The sequence below is a fragment of the Lygodium microphyllum genome, chromosome 2 (assembly GCF_053477565.2).
Source record: "Lygodium microphyllum isolate KBCC chromosome 2, Lygodium_microphyllum_v1.1.10, whole genome shotgun sequence".
Classification (NCBI taxonomy): Eukaryota; Viridiplantae; Streptophyta; class Polypodiopsida; order Schizaeales; family Lygodiaceae; genus Lygodium; species Lygodium microphyllum.
In genome coordinates this window covers 92,886,020-92,909,983 of record NC_141136.1, presented here as the reverse complement: position 1 = coordinate 92,909,983, position 23,964 = coordinate 92,886,020, and the positions used below count along the sequence as shown (strand labels likewise).

The 23,964-nt window shown below is 38.6% G+C and overlaps 1 protein-coding gene across 1 annotated transcript; it reads right to left on the bottom strand.

The window, feature by feature from the left end:
- Positions 1–13,490: 13,490 nt before the first annotated feature.
- Positions 13,491–14,456, bottom strand: LOC148040021 (uncharacterized). The gene is made up of 2 exons (XM_087662906.1): positions 13,739–14,456; positions 13,491–13,630 (listed from the first exon to the last, which is right to left on the bottom strand). Exons 1-2 carry the CDS (start codon positions 14,454–14,456, stop codon positions 13,491–13,493), a joined length of 858 nt encoding a protein of 285 aa, XP_087519032.1.
- Between the last annotated feature and the right edge of the window lie 9,508 nt (positions 14,457–23,964).

Genomic DNA, 23,964 nt, shown 5'->3' with positions numbered 1-23,964 from the left:
TAGATCATCAACACCTAAAGAAAAGTGAGTCATTAGTTTATTGAATAAATTTACTAAATAGAGAATGTGTAATAAGCAATCAATTTAGTGATGCAGAGAGAGAGAGAGAGAGAGAGAGAGAGAGAGAGAGAGAGAGAGAGAGAGAGAGAAAATTTAAAAGAGAGAGGGAGAGAAGAAAAAAAGGAAAAAATAGGAGAAAGGGAAGGAGAAGAAAAGGGGGAGAGAAAGAGAGAAGAAGAAGAAGAAGAGTGAGAATTAAAGACAGGGGAAAGATAAAATTTACATACTTTAAGAGAGATTGAGAGGAGGAAAGAAGAGAGAGAGAGAGAGAGAGAGAGAGAGAGAGAGAGAGAGAGCAGAACATGGAGAGAGAATTATAGAGAGAGAAAAAGTAAAATTTAAAAGAGCAAAAGAGGAGAGAGAGAAGGAAAAGAGAGAAGAGAGGGGGAGAGAGAGACAAAAGAGAAGTGGGGAGAGAATAATTAAAGGAGAGAGAGAGAAGAAGAAGAAGAAGAGAATATGAAGAGAGAGAAAATATAAAATTTAAAAGAGAGAGAGAGAGAGAAATGAGAAAAAAATAGAAACAAAGAGAAAAATAGAAGAGAGAAAGATGAGAAATGGATTGTTGAGCAAAACTACCATGTGATGCCAGTTATGGTAGTGAAGTTGACTAAAATGAAGCACACCGCGAATGCTAGTATATATAATATATATAAACATGTGCATACACACATATATGCATATGCATATATGTACACATGAGGTGAAGTAATATAAGATATAGTAGGAAGAAAAAAATTTGAGAAAATAAAAATGAAGAAGGGAGAGAGAGGACACACATTTATGAGACTACACATGTAGACACACATGTATTAAACACATACATACATGCATACATACATACATATATGCATATACACACGCATATATAAATGTATACGCACGCGCATGCATGCGCGCGCACACACACACACACACACACACATATGCAAAGCATATAAAAAATAAGAATAGATTTAAAAAAATACGTATATACATATATATAATTCATATACCTACACACCCATACATTGATTACATATTAATAATTAATGATTAATTATTTTTATCTAAATTATACTTAACTTATAATTAATATGTATTTGTGTAGTTGATATACGTATTGCATATTAACACTCAATTATTACCACTAAATTATTATCTATTTTATTATAATTATATATAATTGAGTAAATATTAATAATTAGTTATTAATATATTAATATATTATAATTTTAATTAATATAATATATATAATTACATATATGTTATTTATTATTTATTACGAGAGAGAGAGAGAGAGAGAGAGAGAGAGAGAGAGAGAGAGAGAGAGAGAGAGAGAGAGAGAGAGAGAGAGAGAGAGAGAGAGAGAGAGAGAGAGAGAGAGAGAGAGAGAGAGAGAGAGAGAGAGAGGAGAGGAAGAAGAAGAAGAAGAAGAAGTAATTCTCAATATAGTTTATGGGTTGTCAAATTTATGTGATGTTATTGGCTTAGTATACGAGGATAATATGCATGCCATGATATACTCAATGTGAATAAAAATTATGATTAAATGTATTTATCTTTGAGAAATGTTGAGAAATGGTCATAATAATTCGTTGGCGATATAGTTTAGGCTTGATCTAGTTAATGTTGATCTTTGGCTCCATATACATTAGTGAATGTTGCATTCCCATATATTGCATTTTTGTAAAGCAGCAGGTGAACACTTGTGGGAAGCATCGGGAGAATCTAGGCATGGAGTGCCTATAGAATATGATCATAGAAAGGAGAAAGTGAATCTTTAAAAAATTGTGTTTCTTTTTTTTTCGTTTAAAAAAATTGTGTTTCTCTCTCTCTCTCTCTCTCCTCATAGACGAGTTAGACATATGAAATAATATGATATTTTAATGGTTGAGCATGTGTATACAATATGTACATACTTTAAAAACATTCTTAAATGCATATACCCTATAAAAAAGAGCTATTTTTTCTTCAAATTGAGCATATGGGATGAGATACTAATTTAATGGATGAACATATTGATGCAATGTATATGTTCTCTAAAACCACATACAAATGCACATAGACTATAAAAATATGTGAACTATATATGCACCCATACACATGTAAGCATACATACATATACATACATGTACATATGCATACATACTCACATATATGTAAACATATTAGTGAGAAAAAATAGAGAGAGCGAGAGTAAATGAGAGAGAATTGATACATACTTATAAAACACTCTACATATACATATATAGACACATATCCACACATAAATATATAAATATAATTATATATGTGATCTATATATACATGTGCGTACACATATATACACATGCATATATATGTGCACGTTGAGATAAAGAAAGAGGAGAGACATGAGGAAGAAAATGAAATGAGAGAAAATAAAAATGACAAGAGGAAGAGAGAGAACACATATTTATGAGACCACACAAATACACACATACACATATGTACACACACACACACACACACACACACACACACACAAACACACCCACATGTCGACATGCATGTACACAAAGGATAGGCAAAATAAAAAGAGAAAAGCGAAAAAATGTATATGTGTATGTGTGGAAACATACACACGTATATCCATATATGCATACATGCTTGTATACACTTAAACATTTATGATTGAAAGAAGAGAGAGAGAGAGAGAGAGAGAGAGAGAGAGAGAGAGAGAGAGAGAGAGAGAGAGAGAGAGAGAGAGAGAGAGAGAGAGAGAGAGAGGATACACACATATAAAACTCACTTATATACATACACACATGCATATATATAGATACACACATCCATACAAATATATATATGTAATGTATACACATACATACATACACACGCATATGAGGCGAATCAATATAAGAGATAGGAGGAAAAAAAAGAAATGAGAGAAAATAAAAATGATAAGGAGAGAGAGGACACACATTTATGAGCCACACAAAGACACACATGTATTAAATACATATTTGTATATTTACACACACACAGTGCATAGAAAAAACAAGAAGAGCAAAAAGGAAAAAATGTGTATGTGAAGAAGAAGAAAATGAGAGACATGAAATTGGAAAAGAAAGGAGAGAAAATAGAGAGAGGAGAGAAAAATAACGAGAAGAGTGCACATACTCATGAGACCACATAAATAAATACACATATAAATAATACATGCACACTTGCACATATATAACATTTATATGAGAGAGAAAAGATGAAGAGAGAAAGTAGAGGAGAGATAATGAATACACACTTACAAACATGTAAACCCACACATCCACACACAAATATATACATGTATATATACATGCAATGCATACACATGTGTGTATACATATATACACACATGCATATATATATATATATATATATATATATATATATATATATATATATATATATATATATATATATATATATATATAAAAGATGAAGAAAGATAAGGGATGGGAGAAAGAAAAAGAAAGGAGAGAAAATAAAAATGATGAGATTGAGAGAGAGGACACACATGTATGAGACCACACAAATAGACACTTATATTAAATACACATGCGTACATATATACATACATATATGTATATGTATATACATGCACATATACACATACACACATATATACATAGAGAGAGTATAGAAAAAACAAGAAGAGCAAAAAAGGGAAAATGTATGTGAGTATATCATTTATTCATACACACACACACACATGAATATGTGAATATTATTCACATATAGATATACACATATTATTTCTATACTTATTATTAGAAGATTTTGCGGGTGCAACATGGCGGCCTCTCATCACCCCCAAAGCCTTCTTTTTTTTTTTGTCCTTTTTTACTATTATTATAATTGAATGCTATTATGTAAATTATACTTAGCATATAATCAAATCATATCTTCATAAGTAATCTTTTATTATTATACTATACATATTAATTATAATTATATATGTATATATAATAATATCTATATATTAACAAAAATAAATATACACATTATAATTATATATATTAATATATTTAATATGTATGACGATGATGATATAATAAGAATAATAATACATATGATATAATTATATCTTAATTTAATTATATACATATTATTTATATATTAATATAATAACATAATTGATTATGTATTAATACTTAAATATTGAATATTATTAAGTATATTATACTTAACTTAAGATTAATATGTATATATAAAATTAATATTTATAACACACATTATACTTAATAAAAATAAATTTTAATTATATAATTATGATTATACACTTATAATTATATGCATTATTATATTTAATATGTATAATAATGAATCATAATGATGATACATATACTATAATTATACATTAATTCAATAATATATGTATTAATTATGGTTATTAATATATTAATATAATTGACCATGTATTAATTATTAACTATTAACACATTAATTGTAGATGAAATATGTATAACATAATGTACATGTGTTCAACTAAGTGCGAGAGATGATAGAAAATAAATATAACCCCCACTCACCCTTCAAGAAAAAACCATATTTATTTTTTGAATATCAAACTCCTTCTCTTTGTGCCCCATCAGCTTGGAAGCCTCTTAGTGGGTTTGGGATCTCCAAGGCAAAACTCTCAATGTGAATAAAAATCACCATTAAATGTGTTTGTCTTTGAGAAACTTTGAGAAATGGTAGTAAGGGTTCTTTGGAGATATAGTCGAGGCTCAATCTTCTTAATGTTGTTCTTCCACTCCCTATATATGAGAGAGTGTCACATCCCCATGTATTGTATTTTGGTGCATTCAACATTGTATTAATCTAAGTTGCCAAATATTTCAAAGTTCGGATTAGGTTATTTATATCAACCTCCCATGAACCCTTTTTGCTATGTGAAACATACTTTTGAACCCTTGATGCGAAGCAGCAGTAGAGCAACCGTCGAGAGAATCAAGATGTGGAGCACCTAGTTTAATTCAAAAAAAAGAAAGAGCGAGCAAGTATGTGTGTTCAATTGGGTGGGGAGATGATAGAAAATAACTATAACCCCATTCACCTTATAGAAAAAACCATATTTTTTTCTTGAATATCAAACTCTGGCCTGTGACACATCCACCTTCGGGTTGGGTTTGGGACTTGAAGGCAAAACTCTCTAAGGATAAATAGATAGAATAGGCTATACTAGCGTTCCGTGCGTGCTTCATGAGCGTGGAATGCTAGGTCGTTTCGTGGCATGCCAAGTTGCCGTGCTATCTCATGACAACTTCGCTCAATAATCCATTTCTCCTCTTTCTCCCTCCTATTTCCCCTCTCCATTTCCAAGATGATTTATCTCTCTCTCTCTCTCTCTCTCTCTCTCTCACCCCCCAATTCTCTCTAAGCACCCTCTCTCTCTGTCACACACACACACACACACACACACACACACACACACACACACACACACACACACACACACACACACACACACACACACACACACACACACACACACACACACACACACACACCAAACTTAAAACTAAAAGTAGTTTATAAAATTTGTAACACAGAATGCCATACAGAGAAATAATCTCTTCCATGCACCATACTTACAAACTTTCCTCTCGACATCAATGTAAGCAATCATATGCTTGCACACGCGACACTTAGAAACAACAACGTTATACTGAAACGGGTCATAATCGAGACAAAGACCAGAGACCTAAGTCAAAATGAAGCCACAAAGGCCAAGTATAAGGCACGCGAGTGTTTCCAAGCAACATAGGCAAATGGCTGATGCCAACAAAAAAGACAATGTCTCCAAGATGCCTAATAGAAAGAAAGCTTCCTTTTCTTTGAGTAATCATTGACAAAATCTTCCTTGTTGAGCAAAACATGTGAAGGCGAAGCATGGAATGATCCCATAGTTTCCATTGGTAATCGCATGGGCAATGCAATAGTCCTACCTCTCTCTTCACGACTTGCATTGGAACAAAAATCACAATATAAGTAGGTGGAACAACAACATTACGCTGAAACGGGTCATAATCGAGATTAAGACCAAGCACCACAAAAAGAATTTCTATAAGAGACCTAGTCAAAATGAAGCCACAAAGGCCAAGCATAAGGCACCAGAGTGTTTCCAAGTACCATAGGCAAATGATCGATGTCAACAAAAAAGAGACAATGTCTCCAAGACGCCTAATGGAAAGAAAGCTTCCTCTTCTTTGAGGAATCATTAACAAAATTTTCCTCTTTGAGCAAAATATATGAAGGCGAAGCAGGGAACGATCCCACAGTTTCCATTGGTAATCTCATGGGCGATGCAATGGTCCTACCTCTCTCTTTACTACCTGTATTGGAACAAAAATTACAATATAAATATGTGGAACAACTAACAAAAATTACAATATAAGTATGTGGAATAACTAACAAAGATCATTTCATCCCAACAATAATAATACCTGGTCGAACATTTGTGAACCATTCCGTAGGTACTGACAAACATTGATGTAGCATCACAAAACAACCCAAATCCTTGAACCCATACTTGAACCAATGACTTGGTATCTTATCAGTATGAGAGCGTTGAAATCTCTTCTTATGGTCAACCTCGTACATATGCACCCGAAAACATTGCATGCACCCACAATGTACAACTTCAATAAAAACTGGGAGCTTGATGTCAATATTAACATCATCATATAAACACTTGATGACCCTTGCAAGTGTCCTTCTTATGATATCATTAGGAGCTACAGTGAGCAACGTGCATTGTAGCTTCTTTTGATAGTCAAAAGCTGGGTAATATTGCCACTGTAGGACAGGCATATGTAAAAGTTAAATAAATAGCAAAATATTAAAAAAATATATACTTTTAAGAGAGTATATACCAACCAAATAGGGCACAGAGAGAAATTCACATATATGCAAAACCAACGTCCCTACATGGTTGTCAATAACTACATCTCCACAAAGAAAGCAATAGAGAGCAATTCACATATATGCAAAACCAGTGTCCCTACATGGTCGTCAATAACTACATCTCCGCAAAGAAAGCAATGCACATTACTGCACCTTTCGAAGAACATCCTTGTATACAATGTTTGTGGTCATATCCCCATCCTCTTCACCCAATAGCACTTTCACACCATGCGAAGATTTTACCCTTGAAAATACAACATACAGTTGACCATGTGTAAATACTGGTGCCTTTAGATAAAGCCCAATAATGAACAAAGTCTGCCCTTGTGACTTGTTGATTGTCATAGTGAATGCCAACCGGATGGGAAATTATCTCTGCTTCATGGTAAATGACAATTGTGTAGCATTCAAAACAAAAGTAATCTAAGGAATAAAAACTCGTTCACCCACATTTGCCCCTGTTATTATCTAAGCATCTATCACTTTCCTATTGAAAGCTCTACATATCAATCATGTACCATTACACATACCCCTTCCTGGGTTTAGGTTTCTAAGAAGAATAATAGGTGCATTTATCTTTAGCAGCAATAAATGAGGAGGAAATCCACCTCCAAGGTCCAATGTATTTAAATTCTCAAGAGAGTAAAAAATGAGTCATCGGTCTCTACAATTGAATCTACTATCAAGATTGTGGGAGAGAAGGAAGGAGTCTCACTTGTAGCTTTCTTGCTTGCACAATGGGGGAATACACACACAGGTGGAGGCTGAAAACAGTTTTCCTCTTCTTAGTTGTATAAGCCAAAAGAACTCAAGTACAAAAGAAATAGAAGAACCCTATATGTGGGTCTCAAACCAAACTCAACTAACTAAGGTGGTATACTAACTGAGCCACGAACTAGAGTAGATAAGGATAGCTGCCATCTAGCTATTATTCATGGGCGGTGTACCAACCGCATCTATAGCTAACAAGTTGGTGACATAAATGCACAACGGTCACCCTGGCATATCACGAGTGGAGCTCGATATCTCAACACTCCCCCTCGAGCTCAATCCCAATTCTTGCACACCAAGCAGGTCTCTGAACTTGCGCAGTTCTCTGTGCCCAATGCCTTCGTGAATATGTCAGCTACCTGATCCTCTGTGCTGACATAAACTAGATCAATAAGACCTAGTAAAACCCTCTCCCGTACATAGTGATAATGCACCTCAATGTGCTTTGTTCTAGCATGATAGACTGGGTTATTTGCCAAGTGTATACTGCTCATGTTGTCACAATAAATGACAACTGGCCCATCTGTAGGCTGATGCATATCATAAAGTAGCTTATGCAACTAAGCTACCTCACATGTAGCCATTGCTGCACCCCTGTACTCAGCCTCTGTGCTCGACAAGGCAACTGTAGGCTGTTTCTTGCTGCTCCAAGTGAGTGCAGCACTCCCAAAAGAGAACACATATCCACTGGTAGATCGTCTATCAGAAATACTACCAGCCCAATCAACATCAGTGTATCCATGCAACTGTATCTGAACCCCAGTCTCATAAAATAGTCCATACTGCAATGTGGACTTCACATACTTGAGTATGCGTCTAGCTGCATCCAAATGCGGTTTCCTTGGAGCCTGCATAATCTGACTTACCAATCCAATAGCATAGCTCAAATCTGGCCTGGTAATAGTCATATAAATCAAACTTCCTACTATGCGTCTGTACATAGTAGGGTCTTCCAGAAGCTCACCTGGATCTGTGCTCAGCTTCACATTCTGCTCCAAAAGAACTGAAATAGGCTTACAGCCTGTCGTTTCATATTTGGACAGCATGTCCAATCCATACTGCCTGTGTAATAGCCCTATCCCACTTGGTGATCTAATCACCTCAATGCCCAAGAAATAACGCAGCTCTCCCAAATCTTTCATCTCAAACTTCTGCTTGAATAGCATTTTCACATGAAGGATATCTTCATCACTGTCACCTATCATAATCAAATCATTAACATAAATGATAAGTAGCATAATACATTTCTCTGTTTTTCTCACATAAAGTGAGAAATCTGCCTTGGAAATCTGAAAGCCAATAATGACAAGATACTGTCCTATCTTGTCAGACCATGCTCTAGGTGCTTGCTTCAAGCCATACAAGGCTTTCTTCAACCTGCAAACAAACTCAGGATGAACAACATGCACATAACCTGGTGGCTGCTCCATATAGACATCTTCTTGCAAATCACCATGCAAGAAGGCATTCTTTACATCCATCTGATCTAAAGACCATCCCTTTGATGCAGCCATAGCAATGACTGCTCTTACGGTTGCCATCCTTGCAACCAGACTGAATGTTTCTTCATAATCAATGCCATATGTTTGTGCATACCCCTTGACTACTAATCTTGCCTTGTATCTATTCACAGAACCATCTGCATTGTGTTTCACCTTATAAACCCACTTACAACCAATTGCATTCTTATCTTTAGGCAAAGGTACCAATTCCCATGTAGCATTTGCTTCCAAGGCATCCATTTCTTCATCCATGGCTTTCTTCCATTTTTCTTTTTCCATAGCTTGGTCAAAAGAACCGTTTTGGTTCCTGTATCACTTTGACCATATATGCATAGTGAATGGCTGTAAATCCATCATATTTTAGCCTATCCAGAGGATACCTAGCTCTGGTAGACCTGCGCAAAGTAGGTTCACTCCCAGGTGCTCTCAAAACATCCCTGGTCTTCCTTACTCCAGGTGTAACAATAGAAGGAATACCCAACTCATCATCAATGCTCTGTTCTGAGCCACTGGATTCACCATCCACATAAGAGTGACCTGCATTTACATCAAACATGGGTTGATCTACCTTCTCTTTTCCTTTTCGTGAAACCTGCATACCACTATCTACATTGTTTTGAGAAGATTCTCCTGATCTCAATCTGCCTGTCCATTGCGAAGAATGTGAACCACTGCTAGAGGACACTCCAGGTCCACTAATATTTTGTGACTGTTGCTGTGAATTCTGTGCAGCATTACCATTTTGTGTATCTACATCATCAATCACATTTAGTGATTTATACCAGCTACTCATCTCATCAAAAACAATATCTCTGCTCACTGTAAACTTACGAGTAGAAGGGTTATAGCATCTATATCCTTTCTACCTGCAAAGAGTAACCAATAAAGATGCACTTCTCAGCTTTTGGATCCAACTTGGATCTCAACTCATCTGGCACATGAACATAGGCAATGCAACCAAAAATCTTCAAATGAGAAATATCTGGTTTCCTACCAGTATACCTCTCCTCTGGAGTCATCCCATGTATTGCTGCAGTGGGAGTCCTGTTCATTATGTAGACTGCTGTAGCAACTGCTTCAGCCCAGTAAAAATCTGGCAAGTCTTTTTCGTTGAGCATGGCACGAGATACCTCTCCAATATGCCTGTTTTTCCTTTCTGCAATTCCATTTTGTTGTGGGGTATGACTGCATGAATATTGCTGCTTTATGCCATGCTCCTGCAGGAACTTTGCAAACTCATTTGAGAGGTACTCTCCCCCTCCATCTGACCTTAGGCATTTTATTTGCAGGCATGTTTCTTTTTCAACCATAGCTTTAAGAGTTTTGAAATGCCCAAAAACTTCACTTTTCTTTTTCATAAAATACACCCAAACTTTTCTGCTATAGTCATCAATAAAAGTAAGAAAATAATGACAGCCTCCAAGAGATGCAGCTTTAGTAGTCCACACATCAGAGTGGATTAATTCCAATGGCTTCTTACTCTCTTGAACATGTCTAGGAAATGGTTTCCTTGCCTGTTTTCCAAACTGACAGGCTTCACATACCTTATGCATTTCTGCAACCTTGAATTTAGGCAATCATGCAACAATATTTTGGGCTTGCATTGATTTAAGTCATTGTACATTAACATGACCAATGCGTTTATGCCATATATCAATATCTGCAACTACGCCGCTCCCATGTGCAAACATTGCTGTACTCAATTCAGGCATGTCTTCATCCAACGTAAACATTCTGCCCTTCTTCTTTCCTTTTGCTATCAAGCAACCTTTATTTTTCATATCCTCAACAAAGCATCCATGAGAATTAAATCTGACCTGCAAGCCCTGCTCAACCATTTGACCATCAGAAACCAAGTTCTTGGTGATACTCAGGACATGAAGTACATCCGACAGGTATTTCTTTTTCCCATCCTGCATAGACAAAGGAAATTTTCCAATCTGCACAATAGGATGTGCAATATCATCACCAGTCTCCACAAAGCCTGTTTTTTCCATTTTCCTTGCATCCTGCATCCATTCTGCATAACCTGTCATGTGGTTTGATGCACCTGGGTCAACATACCACACATCGTTGCTTTCTTCTACACTTGTCACAGAATTGATCATGTGCTGCACCATAAACAAATGCTCATTTCTGTCATCACCCTGTCTACTAGAAGATGCATAATTCCCTTGTTGCAATTTTCCATTCATGATGTCATTCTGCTTTTTATAGCAGTCTTTAGCCATATGACCCATTTTACCACAGTAATAGTATTCAACATTGCTGTTTGCATTTTAGCCTCTTTGCCATCCACCACGACCTCTTTGGCTCCCCGTGCCTCTAGAGTTACCACGTCCTCCTCCATAGGACTGGTTTTCTTGAGTTTGCTGCATATTCTGATTTCTATCACGGCCTCCAGATCAGCCTCCTCTACCTCTGCCTCTACCTCTTCCAGCATTTGAGTAGAAGACAGCTTCTTTTGAAGTTCCTCCTGAAGAAGATGCACCACCATTTCTCTGCTCCTCAGAAATTAGAAGAGCAATCAACTCCTCAAAATTAGAAAATCTTTCACGGACGGAAATGGATGTTCGGAATTGTGCGTAATCCTTTCCTAGACCATTCAAGGTCACAGAAACTAAATCATCATCTTCCACTGGCGACCCAATGGAAGCAAGTGCATCTGCAATCTTCTTCACCTTCATGTGGTAGTCATTGATGCTCATACTTTCTCTTTGCACATTGTGCAACTCTTGCTTGAGCTGTATTTTCCTGTCTTGCATATTTGTGCTATACATTTTTGACAAAGTATCCCATGCCTCCTTTGGCATACTTGCATCCTGAATATGCACGATCATACAATCTGAAATATTGATAGACAGCTAATACATAACTTTTCTGGCTCTCTCATGCCATCCTTTAAATGCCTGCATTTGCTATTGATTGGGAACATCAGGAAGAACTGGTTCCTCTTCATTTCCTGCAACGAATTTCCAATATCCTTTTCCCATAAGGAAATTTGTCATTCTAAACTTCCATGCTTGGAAGTTGTTCTTGTCAAGCTTTTCAGTGACAATCTGTGAAAGAGAATCAGACGCCATTACAGAACACTGCAAAAAACACAGCTTTAGTCTCACAAGGGCAAATATGCAAAATTGACGAAAGTGGTATTTGACCACACAGTCACTTCCTAGTGACGATTTTGCATCAACAAGCAACAAGGATGATTCTGTAACTCCCAATGTCTCTAGGCACATGCATACAATGCAATTTCTACAATAACTTTTTATCGACCTGTAGAACAGTGGTCGCACAACATAAAACAGGGCCTTTTTCTGAGTGCATGCGGAGAACTTCCGCCTCCAAAACAAGCACCGAAATGGCCTCAAATAAAAAAAACAGGGTAACTAAGCGCTAAAGCCCTCTCTCGCAGCATATACTGCCCTCTTGCTTCACCACAAAGGGCGTCTCAATCTGAGATAATGCACTCTTACACTTTCTGGCTGTGCTACCTACAAAGACTTGCTCCCAAACTCGAAAAATGAAAGCAACACTGGTCCTCTTACGAGAACGTTGCGAACTTGGTTTGCTTTCTTGAGCTCCTTACCACGAACCAGGCTCTGATACCATGTCAAGATTGTGGGAGAGAAATAAGGAGTCTCACTTGTAGCTTTCTTGCTTGCACAATGGGGGAATACACACACAGGTGGAAGCTGAAAACAATTTTCCTCTTCTTAGTTGTGTAAGCCAAAAGAACTCAAGTACAAAAGAAATAGAAGAACCCTATATGTGGGTCTCAAACCAAACTCAACTAACTAAGGTAGCATACTAACTGAGCCACGAACTAGAGTAGATAAGGATAGCTGTCATCTAGCTATTATTCATGGGCGGTGTACCAACCGCATCTGCAGCTAACAAGTCGGTGACATAAATGCACAACGGTCACCCTGGCATATCACGAGTGGAGCTCGATATCTCAACATCTACACTATAATATTGCCTGACCTCCCCTAGCATTAGTTGCAATGTATGACCATTCAAAGTAGCCACCTCTATATTCCGCGAGGCAAGTATAGCTCGCTCACCAAAATACGATATGTAGTCACCTACATTGGACACGTCACTGTAGACACTATCAATCAAGGTTTTGATAGACTGCCCTTTTAATACCATGCTAGGTGGAACACACAACTTATCACAACTTTCGGTAATACCCACTCCATCCCCTATTCCTTAAATTCAACAGATGAACCCATTGTCCATCACACTACTAGTTGTTGACACTCACATATTGCCAGATAGCCTTAGCACCCTTATGTAACACCACAAATCAGAGTAATAGAATGCAACATTAATAATATCCTCACGTGTCCCCTTTACCACAACCGGCAAGACCTGCCTAAAATCCCCTCCAAACAAAACAACTTTTCCACCAAATGGCTTATCACAACTCATAACATCTCTTAGATTTCTATCAACCGCTTCAAAGGCATATCGATGGGTCATAGGAGCCTCATCCCACAAAATAAGACTCGTTTGTCTTAATAATCGAGCAAGGTCACTTTGAACAGGAATATTGCAAGTGGATCGATTATTTAATTCTATTGGGATTTTTAACTGCGAGTGAGCTGTACGACCACCTGGTAAAAGCAAGGCAGCAATGCCACATGATGCTGTTGCCAGCGCTATACGATCGCCACTGCACACCTTTGCAAGTAAACATTTATATATGAAAGTCTTCCCATACCCACCAAGACCATCCAAAAAGAGTACATCCCCAATATCTATATCAATAGCATCCATGACTACACTAAAGGCAATTCTCTGTCCCTCATTCATAATTCCCTCCATGGATTCAGAAACCCTATGTTGTTCTGATATGTTGTATGCATATTCATCTTGCAAAAGAGGGTTAGTATGCAATTGTGAGTTTGGTTGATGAGGTTTAAGAAACCCATCAAAATCAGAGAGTCTTTGTTCTACATGATGCAAAAGGTCTTGCAGATGTAACAAAGCCATGTTAGATGCCTCATGCTGCAGGACACCAAGAGAGGCGTGCACGTGATGTAGATGCAATCTATACATGATATCCTCTACCATTGGCACCAAAAATCTTTTCCATAGATGGCCAGGTCGAGCTGGCTCACAAAAGACCAAAATTGCAACAAACAAAGTACGGAGTTGAACACCAGTTTGCACAGAGGCAGCTTCTTCTAAGCACAAAACATATTCATCATCACTCTCCAACATGCCCCTTGCAAATGGAAGTATTCCTAAAAGTATCATAGATCACACTATCAACAGTATGACAATCTTCAAAAGAAGTACATCCCTGACACTCTGTTAAAAGCATTCGCAAATAGTAGAGCTCACCACAGGTAGGCACCACAAAATACATCCGATCACATGTATTCCCACACTTCCTCCTAGTCCACATCTTATGTCATGCATTCCACACCCAATACACTGGAAAGTCCTGATAGCGTATAGTCCTAGCCTCTGGATGAATGCGGTTGCACACAAACCATTTAGTAAGTGTAGTTTTCTGGAGGTCTTCATTCTGCACAACATCTGGTATACTATCTGTATCCCGAAACACCACATAGTTCTCACCAGGTAAGTGTACAGGTAAGTATACATGCAAACGTTATATATCAGGATTTTCATCGCGCAATGCATAATCATAGATCCGCCAACATGCCTCAAAGGCAGCAGAAACATATCGTGCATCTTGATAACTTTGTATCTTGTCCATCTCGTGAACATCGCCACCATTCCGGACTGAATCAACCCCAACTGAAAATTTGACGGTTGCACAGTCATGCCCCTTGTACACAAACTTATACAAATACTTAACAACCACAATTGTCGAGCACACCTCCACATTTATGTGTGCATTGTATTTCTTACTCAAGAATGGATTATATGGAACAATCCATTGATTATCAATAACATTACCATTTATGATCATAGAGTTTTCATCATCTCGTCTTCGATAAATGGGATAGCTAGAACTATCAACCATTGTCATGCCCACTAATTTTCGTGGGTAATCTTTAGTACATCTACCCTTGTCCATACAGGGACTCTTAGGGTTCAATCCTCCGCAAGGGCCATGAATGTTGCACTTTGAAATTGTCTCAAATAAGGTTGGAAACTTAACTCTATCGGGCAACTCAGCACAAACTAGTCTATCATAGTGACATGCTTCATAAGATTTGAAAGGCGGCTCTAAAATTAGCAAAGTATGAGAATGTGGTAGCCCCCTCTTTTGGAATTCAATCACAGTAACATAGCCTGCAACCTTTCCAAAGAGATCCTTCTGCAACAACGCGTACATTAAGTCATCATGCTTTTTATGAAACACACAAGCAGTCAAATCTGGACGATCATAAGCACTTTGCCCATGCAATAAAGCATTAGTTATCTCCAACCACTTTGGATTGCATGTCATTGTCATAAAAATGTCAGGTTTTCCCTTGCATCGCACTATAGCCATGGCATCCTGATATAATTGATACATGTGCCTTGGCCCACCTGTGAATGACGATGGTAAAACTATCCTCTTGCCAACAATAGAGGCACCAACAATCTGCATTGGCCCATTATCATTTGCCCCCACCATGTCTGCCAGGCCTTTGTAGGCCTCCGATCGCAACACTGATTGATTCCGATGACACCAAGTTAAGTTGCATTGCTCTATACTACAATAAGCATCAACAATAAATTGTTGCAATAGTCGACCAGCACGCAATATGCACACCTCAATATCTTCTCGCACTTGAAGACGGAATGCATAAAATTGCATTTGGGTAACACAATTTTTATTGGACAATTCATATATGTTAACAGGAACACTAACATTACTGTAGGGAACCTTTACATGCCAACCATCATCTCCCATAGGAAAAAGGGGGACATATAGCATTGGCATATATGGTCTATGCAAATTTGAAATAGCAACACATTGACCACCCCGAGTATAAACATGAATATCCCGACGATCAAGAGTATCCTCGTCACCCTGCCTTGGCATGATAGCTGCAACCTTAGTTGCTCCAGGAGCAGAGTATTGTTTACTGGTTCTTTGAACACAAAAAATACTCATTCTTAGTTCTTTCACGTGATTATTTTGCAATTGCAAACCCAATGACCTAAAAGCCTGTGATATATGTTGTGTCGATGCATCATACATTGAAGCTCCCCTAGCAAATTCGGTAATAAATAATGCATAACCCCTAGCCTATTAAGCAACTCATGCTTGGTATCATAAACATAGAGTTGTGTAAATCTTGGCCTTTCTTGATGCTGCACATCAGGAAGCAAAGTACCTATATAGTGATAAATAGAGCCATGCACTCTAAAGGTGTAACCATTTCCGATAACAGGTAGCTTTTCAACATTAGCTCCAAGTGATAAAAATGCAAGAGCACTGTTGTATGCTCGTATGCTGTTTTTAAATATCCTACTCTGAGGGTGTATACCATGCAACAAATCACGCAATGGCTGTGGTGGATGTTGCAATGGTGGCAACATTACTTTTCCATTTCGACAACAGTGCCTTCCAAAAAAAATCGACCCTTGCACCTGAGTCTCGCATCTCCACAACTTAGATGAACACCTTTCACACATTACACAAAGACTTCCCATGGAATGCACATCCGGCTCTTGAAATAGCAGTATTGATGTTGCTGGGTGAACATCCGTTGCAGGCAAAGCATTTAAAATGGAGCACAATCCACCACTCTGGGGATCAAAAATAACAATATTATGAACACGTGACTCATTAACCACGGAATTTTCCACATTGTGGTGATTCCCAAAATCTAAACCAACATGTTGTTCAACTGGCTCAATATCCCCATTTACAAATTCAGCACAGCGAGACACACTCTCACAATTAAGATTTCCCCCATTCTGGCACTTAGACATTGAAACATTATTAACGTGTGACTCGATAATCACATGATTAAGACCATTGCAACCACCCACTGATGGCAAAGCATTTGTCAAATCCACACCAAACTGTCATGGGGCTTGAAATCCCCTGATGGTTCTATCCGCTGATGGCAAAACATTAGCCACGTCTATACCAAACTGTGGTTGGCCTAGTTCATGATGACCACTTAGAATCTCCTGATGAAATGTTACGTTTTCAATATCTCTACGAATGGGTCTATCACAATCTAAAATCCCTTTCCAAGCCCTGAGCCTAGCAACCTGCCATTGCTCATACCTTGTGGATGTAAGCATGTCCCTATGAACACACAACACATAGTCTCTGCCAGTTGCTCGATGCAAACACCCCATATTGATCGGATGGCCACAAAACATGTTATCAACATATAGACACATTTAATATTTAAATATTTAAATATTAAGATTAAATATGAAGACACAAAACCACCGCCACCATATTTGAGTTAATGCTTACAACCCAATCAATGTATCTATCTACAAAGATGCTGTGCCCGCCTATGAGAGAGAGAGAGAGAGAGAGAGAGAGAGAGAGAGAGAGAGAGAGAGAGAGAGAGAGAGAGAGAGAGAGAGAGAGAGAGAGAGAGCTTGGTTGCTAAGATAGAAGTAACCTTGGTAATAAACACATGCACAATTAATCCATTTCAATTAACTAACAAAAGAAAGTAAACATGCAGCCACATAAACAGTTATCAACACACTTTATCAAAGGCATAGTTTGATTTCAAAACTAAATGTATTGTGTACATTCGATGTACACAATATATCTAATGTAAATATACTAACCATCATTGGACTATCAAATTTGCTCCATATAAATCTCAAGAAAGAGACATCACGTTATATACACTAAATACATTTTACTCAAATACGCTCTGTTATATCAAAAGTGTTACACATCTTAGCACATTCCATGTAGGCTTTACAAAAAGGAATCATATATAATCATAAAAAGTGCTAGCCCACGCACTTTAAAATACGCAAGACAATTCGAACCTATAAGTTCCAACCTAAGCAATTGTTTCTCCTTAGATGCGACCGTTCATCTGACGGCTCAATTGTTGCAGCAAAGCATTAAACCTACTAACATTCATTTGAAACTGCAAGAACAGCAACCGACAACCCCTCTAGCAGATCACAGGTTCATGGTCATCTCCAAGCCCCCAAACCAAAGCCCACATATCATTCACCAATAGATTCATTAATCTACTTGTCTCAGAAATAATTGCTGAAAGTGCCCTTACTTCACCACCCAGATCAGCCGACACTTGCTGGAGAACACCCTGTGTGTACTTTGTCTCACACATAACACCACATAGACCTTTAGCCTGTTCATGTAACTCCATTGAGTATATGGAAAGTGCACGATCAACACATGCATATAAACTCGTCTGCATTTCCATCAACTCATTCATCTTGGCACAGCAAAAACTCCCATGTCTAATATCACCAAAGTTCAACTAACCCTCTCTCTTTGCTTCTTCCTCTCCCTCTCTCTACACCTAACCAACCAACCAATGCACTACTTAACCAACCTCTAAACTAAAGTAACCTACCAACTAAACTAACTAAACCAAGAAAGAGAGACATTGAGAGAGAATAGGGGGGATGAAGAGAAAAATGACAAAGAAGAAGAAGAATGAGAGACAGAGGAGGAAGAAGAGGAAGAAGAGGAAGGAGAGGAGAGAGAGAAAAAAAGAAGCGAGAAGACGTAACCTACTAAAACTAACCAACCAACTAAGGGGGAGAGAGAGAGAGAGAGAGAGAGAGAGAGAGAGAGAGAGAGAGAGAGAGAGAGAACAAAAAGAAGCAAGAAAAGAGAGAGAAGATGAAGATTTCTCTCATCTCCTTTCCCTCTTCTCTCTATGTGTGTCTCTTTCTTAGTTGGTTAGTTAGTTAGTAGGTTGGTTAGTTTAGAGAGAGAGAGAGAGAGAGAGAGAGAGAGAGAGAGAGAGAGAGAGAGAAGAAAAAGAAGAAGAAGAAGACAAAAACTTACTAACTCACAATAAAGAAGAAAGAGAGTCAGAGAGAGAGAGAGAGCGCAAGGGAAGAGAGAGAGAGAAGAAAAAGAAGAGAGGGCGAGGAGAGAGAGATCTACTCTCTCTCTCTCTCTCTCTACATAACTAACTAACTAATGTAACAAACAACTAACCTACTCGCTCTCACTCTAACTAACTGTCAAGATTGTGGGAGAGAAGGAAGGAGTCTCACTTGAAGCTTTCTTGCTTGCACAATGGGGGAATGCACACAAGGGTGGAGGCTGAAAACAGTTTTCCTCTTCTTAGTTGTGTAAGCCAAAAGAACTCTCATACAAAGAAATAGAAGAACCCTATATATGGGTCTCAAACCAAACTCAACTAACTAAGGTGGCATACTAACCAAGCCACGAACTAGAGTAGATAAGGATAGCTGTCATCTAGCTATTATTCATGGGCGGTGTACCAACCGCGTCTACAACTGACAAGTCGGTGATATAAATGCACAACGGTCACCCTGGCATATCACGAGTGGAGCTCGATATCTCAACACTCCCCCTCGAGCTCAATCCCAATTCCTGCACACCAAGCAGGTCTCTGAACTTGCGCAGCTTCTCTGCGCCCAATGCCTTCGTAAATATGTCAGCTACCTGATCCTCTGTGCTGACATAAACTAGATCAATAAGACCTAGTAAAACCCTCTCCCGCACATAGTGATAATGCACCTCAATGTGCTTTGTTCTAGCATGATAGACTGGGTTATTTGCCAAGTGTATACTACTCATATTGTCACAATAAATGACAACTAGCCCATCTGTAGGCTGATGCATATCATAAAGTAGCTTATGCAACCAAGCTACCTCACATGCAGCCATTGCTGCACCCCTGTACTCGGCCTTTGTGCTCGACAAGGCAACCGTAGGCTGTTTCTTGCTGCTCCAAGTGACTGCAGCACTCCCAAAAGAGAACACATATCCACTGGTAGATCGTCTATCAGAAATACTACCAGCCCAATCAGCATCAGTATATCCATGCAACTGTATCTGAACCCCAGTCTCATAAAATAGTCCGTACTGCAATGTGGACTTCACATACCTGAGTATGCGTCTAGCCGCATCCAAATGCGGTTTCCTTGGAGCCTGCATAAACTGACTTACCAATCCAACAACATAGCTCAAATCTGGCTTGGTAATAGTCATATAAATTAAACTTCCTACTATGCGTCTGTACATAGTAGGGTCTTCCAGAAGCTCACCTGCATCTACGCTCAGCTTCACATTCTGCTCCAAAGGAACTGAAATAGGCTTACAGCCTGTCATCCCATATTTGGACAGCATGTCCAATCCATACTGCCTCTGCAAGAGCTGTATCCCACTTGGTGATCTAATCACCTCAATGCCCAAGAAATAACGCAGCTCTCCCAAATCCTTCATCTCAAACTTCTGCTTCAATAGCATTTTCACATGAAGGATATCTTCATCACTGTCACCTCTCATAATCAAATCATCAACATAAATGACAAGTAGCATAATACCTTTCTCTGTTTTTCTCACATAAAGTGAGAAATCTGCCTTGGAAATCTGAAAGCCAATAGTGACAAGATACTGTCCTATCTTGTCAAACCAAGCTCTAGGTGCTTGCTTCAAGCCATACAAGGCTTTCTTCAACCTGCAAACAAACTCAGGATGAACAGCATGCACATAACCTGGTGGCTGCTCCATATATACCTCTTCTTGCAAATCACCATACAAGAAGGCATTCTTTACATCCATCTGATGTAAAGACCATTCCTTTGATGCAGCCATAGCAATGACTGCTCTTACGGTTGCCATCCTTGCAACCGGACTGAATGTTTCTTCATAGTCAATGCCATATGTTTGTGCATACCCCTTGACTACTAATCTTGCCTTGTATCTGTTCACAGAACCATCTGCATTGTGCTTCACCTTATAAACCCACTTATAGCCAATTGCATTCTTACCTTTAGGCAAAGGTACCAATTCCCATGTAGCATTTGCTTCCAAGGCATCCATTTCTTCATCCATGGCTTTCTCGCATTTTTCTTTTCCCATGGCTTGCTCAAAAGAAGTGGGTTCTGGTTCCTGTATCACTTTGACCATATATGCATAGTGAATGGCTGTAAATCCATCATATTTCAGCCTATCCACAGGATACCTAACTCTGGTTGACCTGCGCAAAGTAGGTTCACTCCCAGGTGCTCTCAAAACATCCCTAGTCTTCCTTACTCCAGGTGTAATAATAGAAGGAATACCCAACTCATCATCAATGCTCTGTTCTGAGCCACTGGATTCACCATCCACATAAGAGTGACCTGCATTCACATCAAACATGGGCTGATCTACCTTCTCTTTTCCTTTTCGTGATACTTGCATACCACTATTTGCACTGCCTTGAGAAGATTCTCCTGATCTCAATCTGCCTGTCCATGGCGAAGAATGTGAACCACTACTAGAGGACGCTCCAGGTCCACTAATATCTTGTGACTGCTGTTGAGAATTCTGTGCAACATCACCATTTTGTGCATCTACATTATCAATCACAGTTACTGGTTTATACCAGCTACTCATCTCATCAAAAACAACATCTCTGCTCACTGTAAACTTACGAGTAGAAGGGTTATAGCATCTATACCCTTTTTGCTGCAGAGAGTAACCAATAAAGATGCACTTCTCAGCTTTTGGATCCAACTTGGATCTCAACTCATCTGGCACATGAACATAGGCAATGCAACCAAAAATCTTCAAATGAGAAATATCTGGTTTCCTACCAGTATACCTCTCCTCTGGAGTCATCCCATGTATTGCTGTAGTGGGAGTCCTGTTCATTATGTAGACTGCTGTAGCAACTGCTTCAGCCCAGTAAAAATCTGGCAAGTCTTTTTCGTTGAGCATGGCACGAGATACCTCTCCAATATGCCTATTTTTCCTTTCTGCAATTCCATTTTGTTGTGGGGTATGACTGCATGAATATTGCTGCTTTATGCCATGCTCCTGCAGGAACTTTGCAAACTCATTTGAGAGGTACTCTCCCCCTCCATCTGACCTTAGGCATTTTATTTGCAGGCATGTTTCTTTTTCAACCATAGCTTTAAGAGTTTTGAAATGCCCAAAAACTTCACTTTTCTTTTTCATAAAATACACCCAAACTTTTCTGCTATAGTCATCAATAAAAGTAAGAAAATAATGACAGCCTCCAAGAGATGCAGCTTTAGTAGTCCACACATCAGAGTGGATTAATTCCAATGGCTTCTTACTCTCTTGAACATGTCTAGGAAATGGTTTCCTTGCCTGTTTTCCAAACTGACAGGCTTCACAGACCTTATGCATTTCTGCAACCTTGAATTTAGGCAATCATGCAACAATATTTTGGGCCTGTATTGATTTAAGTCGCTATACATTAACATGACCAATGCGTTTATGCCAGATATCAATATCTGCAACTACACCGGTCCCATGTGCAAACATTGCTGCACTCAATTCAGACATGTCTGCATCCAATGTAAACATTCTGCCCTTCTTCTTTCCTTTTGCTATCAAGCGACCTTTATTTTTCATATCCTCAACAAAGCATCCATGAGGATTAAATCTGACCTGCAAGCCCTGCTCAACCATTTGACCAACAGAAACCAGATTCTTGGTGATATTCGGGACATGAAATACATCGGACATGTATTTCTTTTTCCCCATCCTGCATAGACAAAGGAATTTTTCCAATCTGCACAATCGGATGTGCAGTATCATCACCAGTCTCCACAAATCCTGGTTTTTCCATTTTCCTTGCATCCTCCATCCATTCTGCATGACCTGTCATGTGGTTTGATGCACCTGAGTCAACATACAATACATTGTTGCTTTCTTCTGCACTTGTCACAGAATTGTTCATGTGCTGCACCATAAACAAATGCTCATTTCTGTCATCACCCTGTCTACTAGAAGATGCATAATTTCCTTGTTGCAGTTTTCCATTCATTATGTCATTCTGCTTTTTATAGCAGTCTTTAGCCATATGACCCATTTTACCACAGTAGTAGCATTCAACATTACTGTTTGCATTTTGACCTCTTTGCCATCCACCACGACCTCTTTGGCTCCCCGTGCCTCTAGAGTTACCACGTCCTCCTCCATAGGACTGGTTGTCTTGAGTTTGCTGCATATTCTGATTTCTACCACGGCCTCCAAATCGGCCTCCTCTACCTCTGCCTCTACCTCTTCCAGCATTTGAGTAGAAGACAACTTCTTTTGAAGTTCCTCCTGAAGAAGATGCACCACCATTTCTCTGCTCCTCAGAAATTAGAAGAGCAATCAACTCCTCAAAATCAGGAAATCTTTCACGAACTGAAATGGATGTCCGAAACTGTGCATAATCCTTTTCTAGACCATTCAAGGTCACAGAAACTAAATCATCATCTTCCACTGGCGACCCAATGGAAGCAAGTACATCTGCAATCTTCTTCACCTTCATGTGGTAGTCATTGATGCTCATATTTTCTCTTTGCACATTATGCAACTCTTGCTTGAGCTGCATTTTCCTGGCTTGCGTATTTGTGCTATACATTTTTGACAAAGTATCCCATGCCTCCTTTGGCGTACTTGCATCCTGAATATGCACAATCATAGAGTCTGAAATACTGATAGACAGCCAGTACATAACTTTCCTGGCTCTTTCATGCCATGCTTTGAATGCCTGCATTTGCTGTTGATTGGGAACATCAGGAAGAACTGGTTCTTCTTCATTTCCTGCAACAAATTGCCAATATCCTTTTCCCATAAGGAAATTCGTCATTC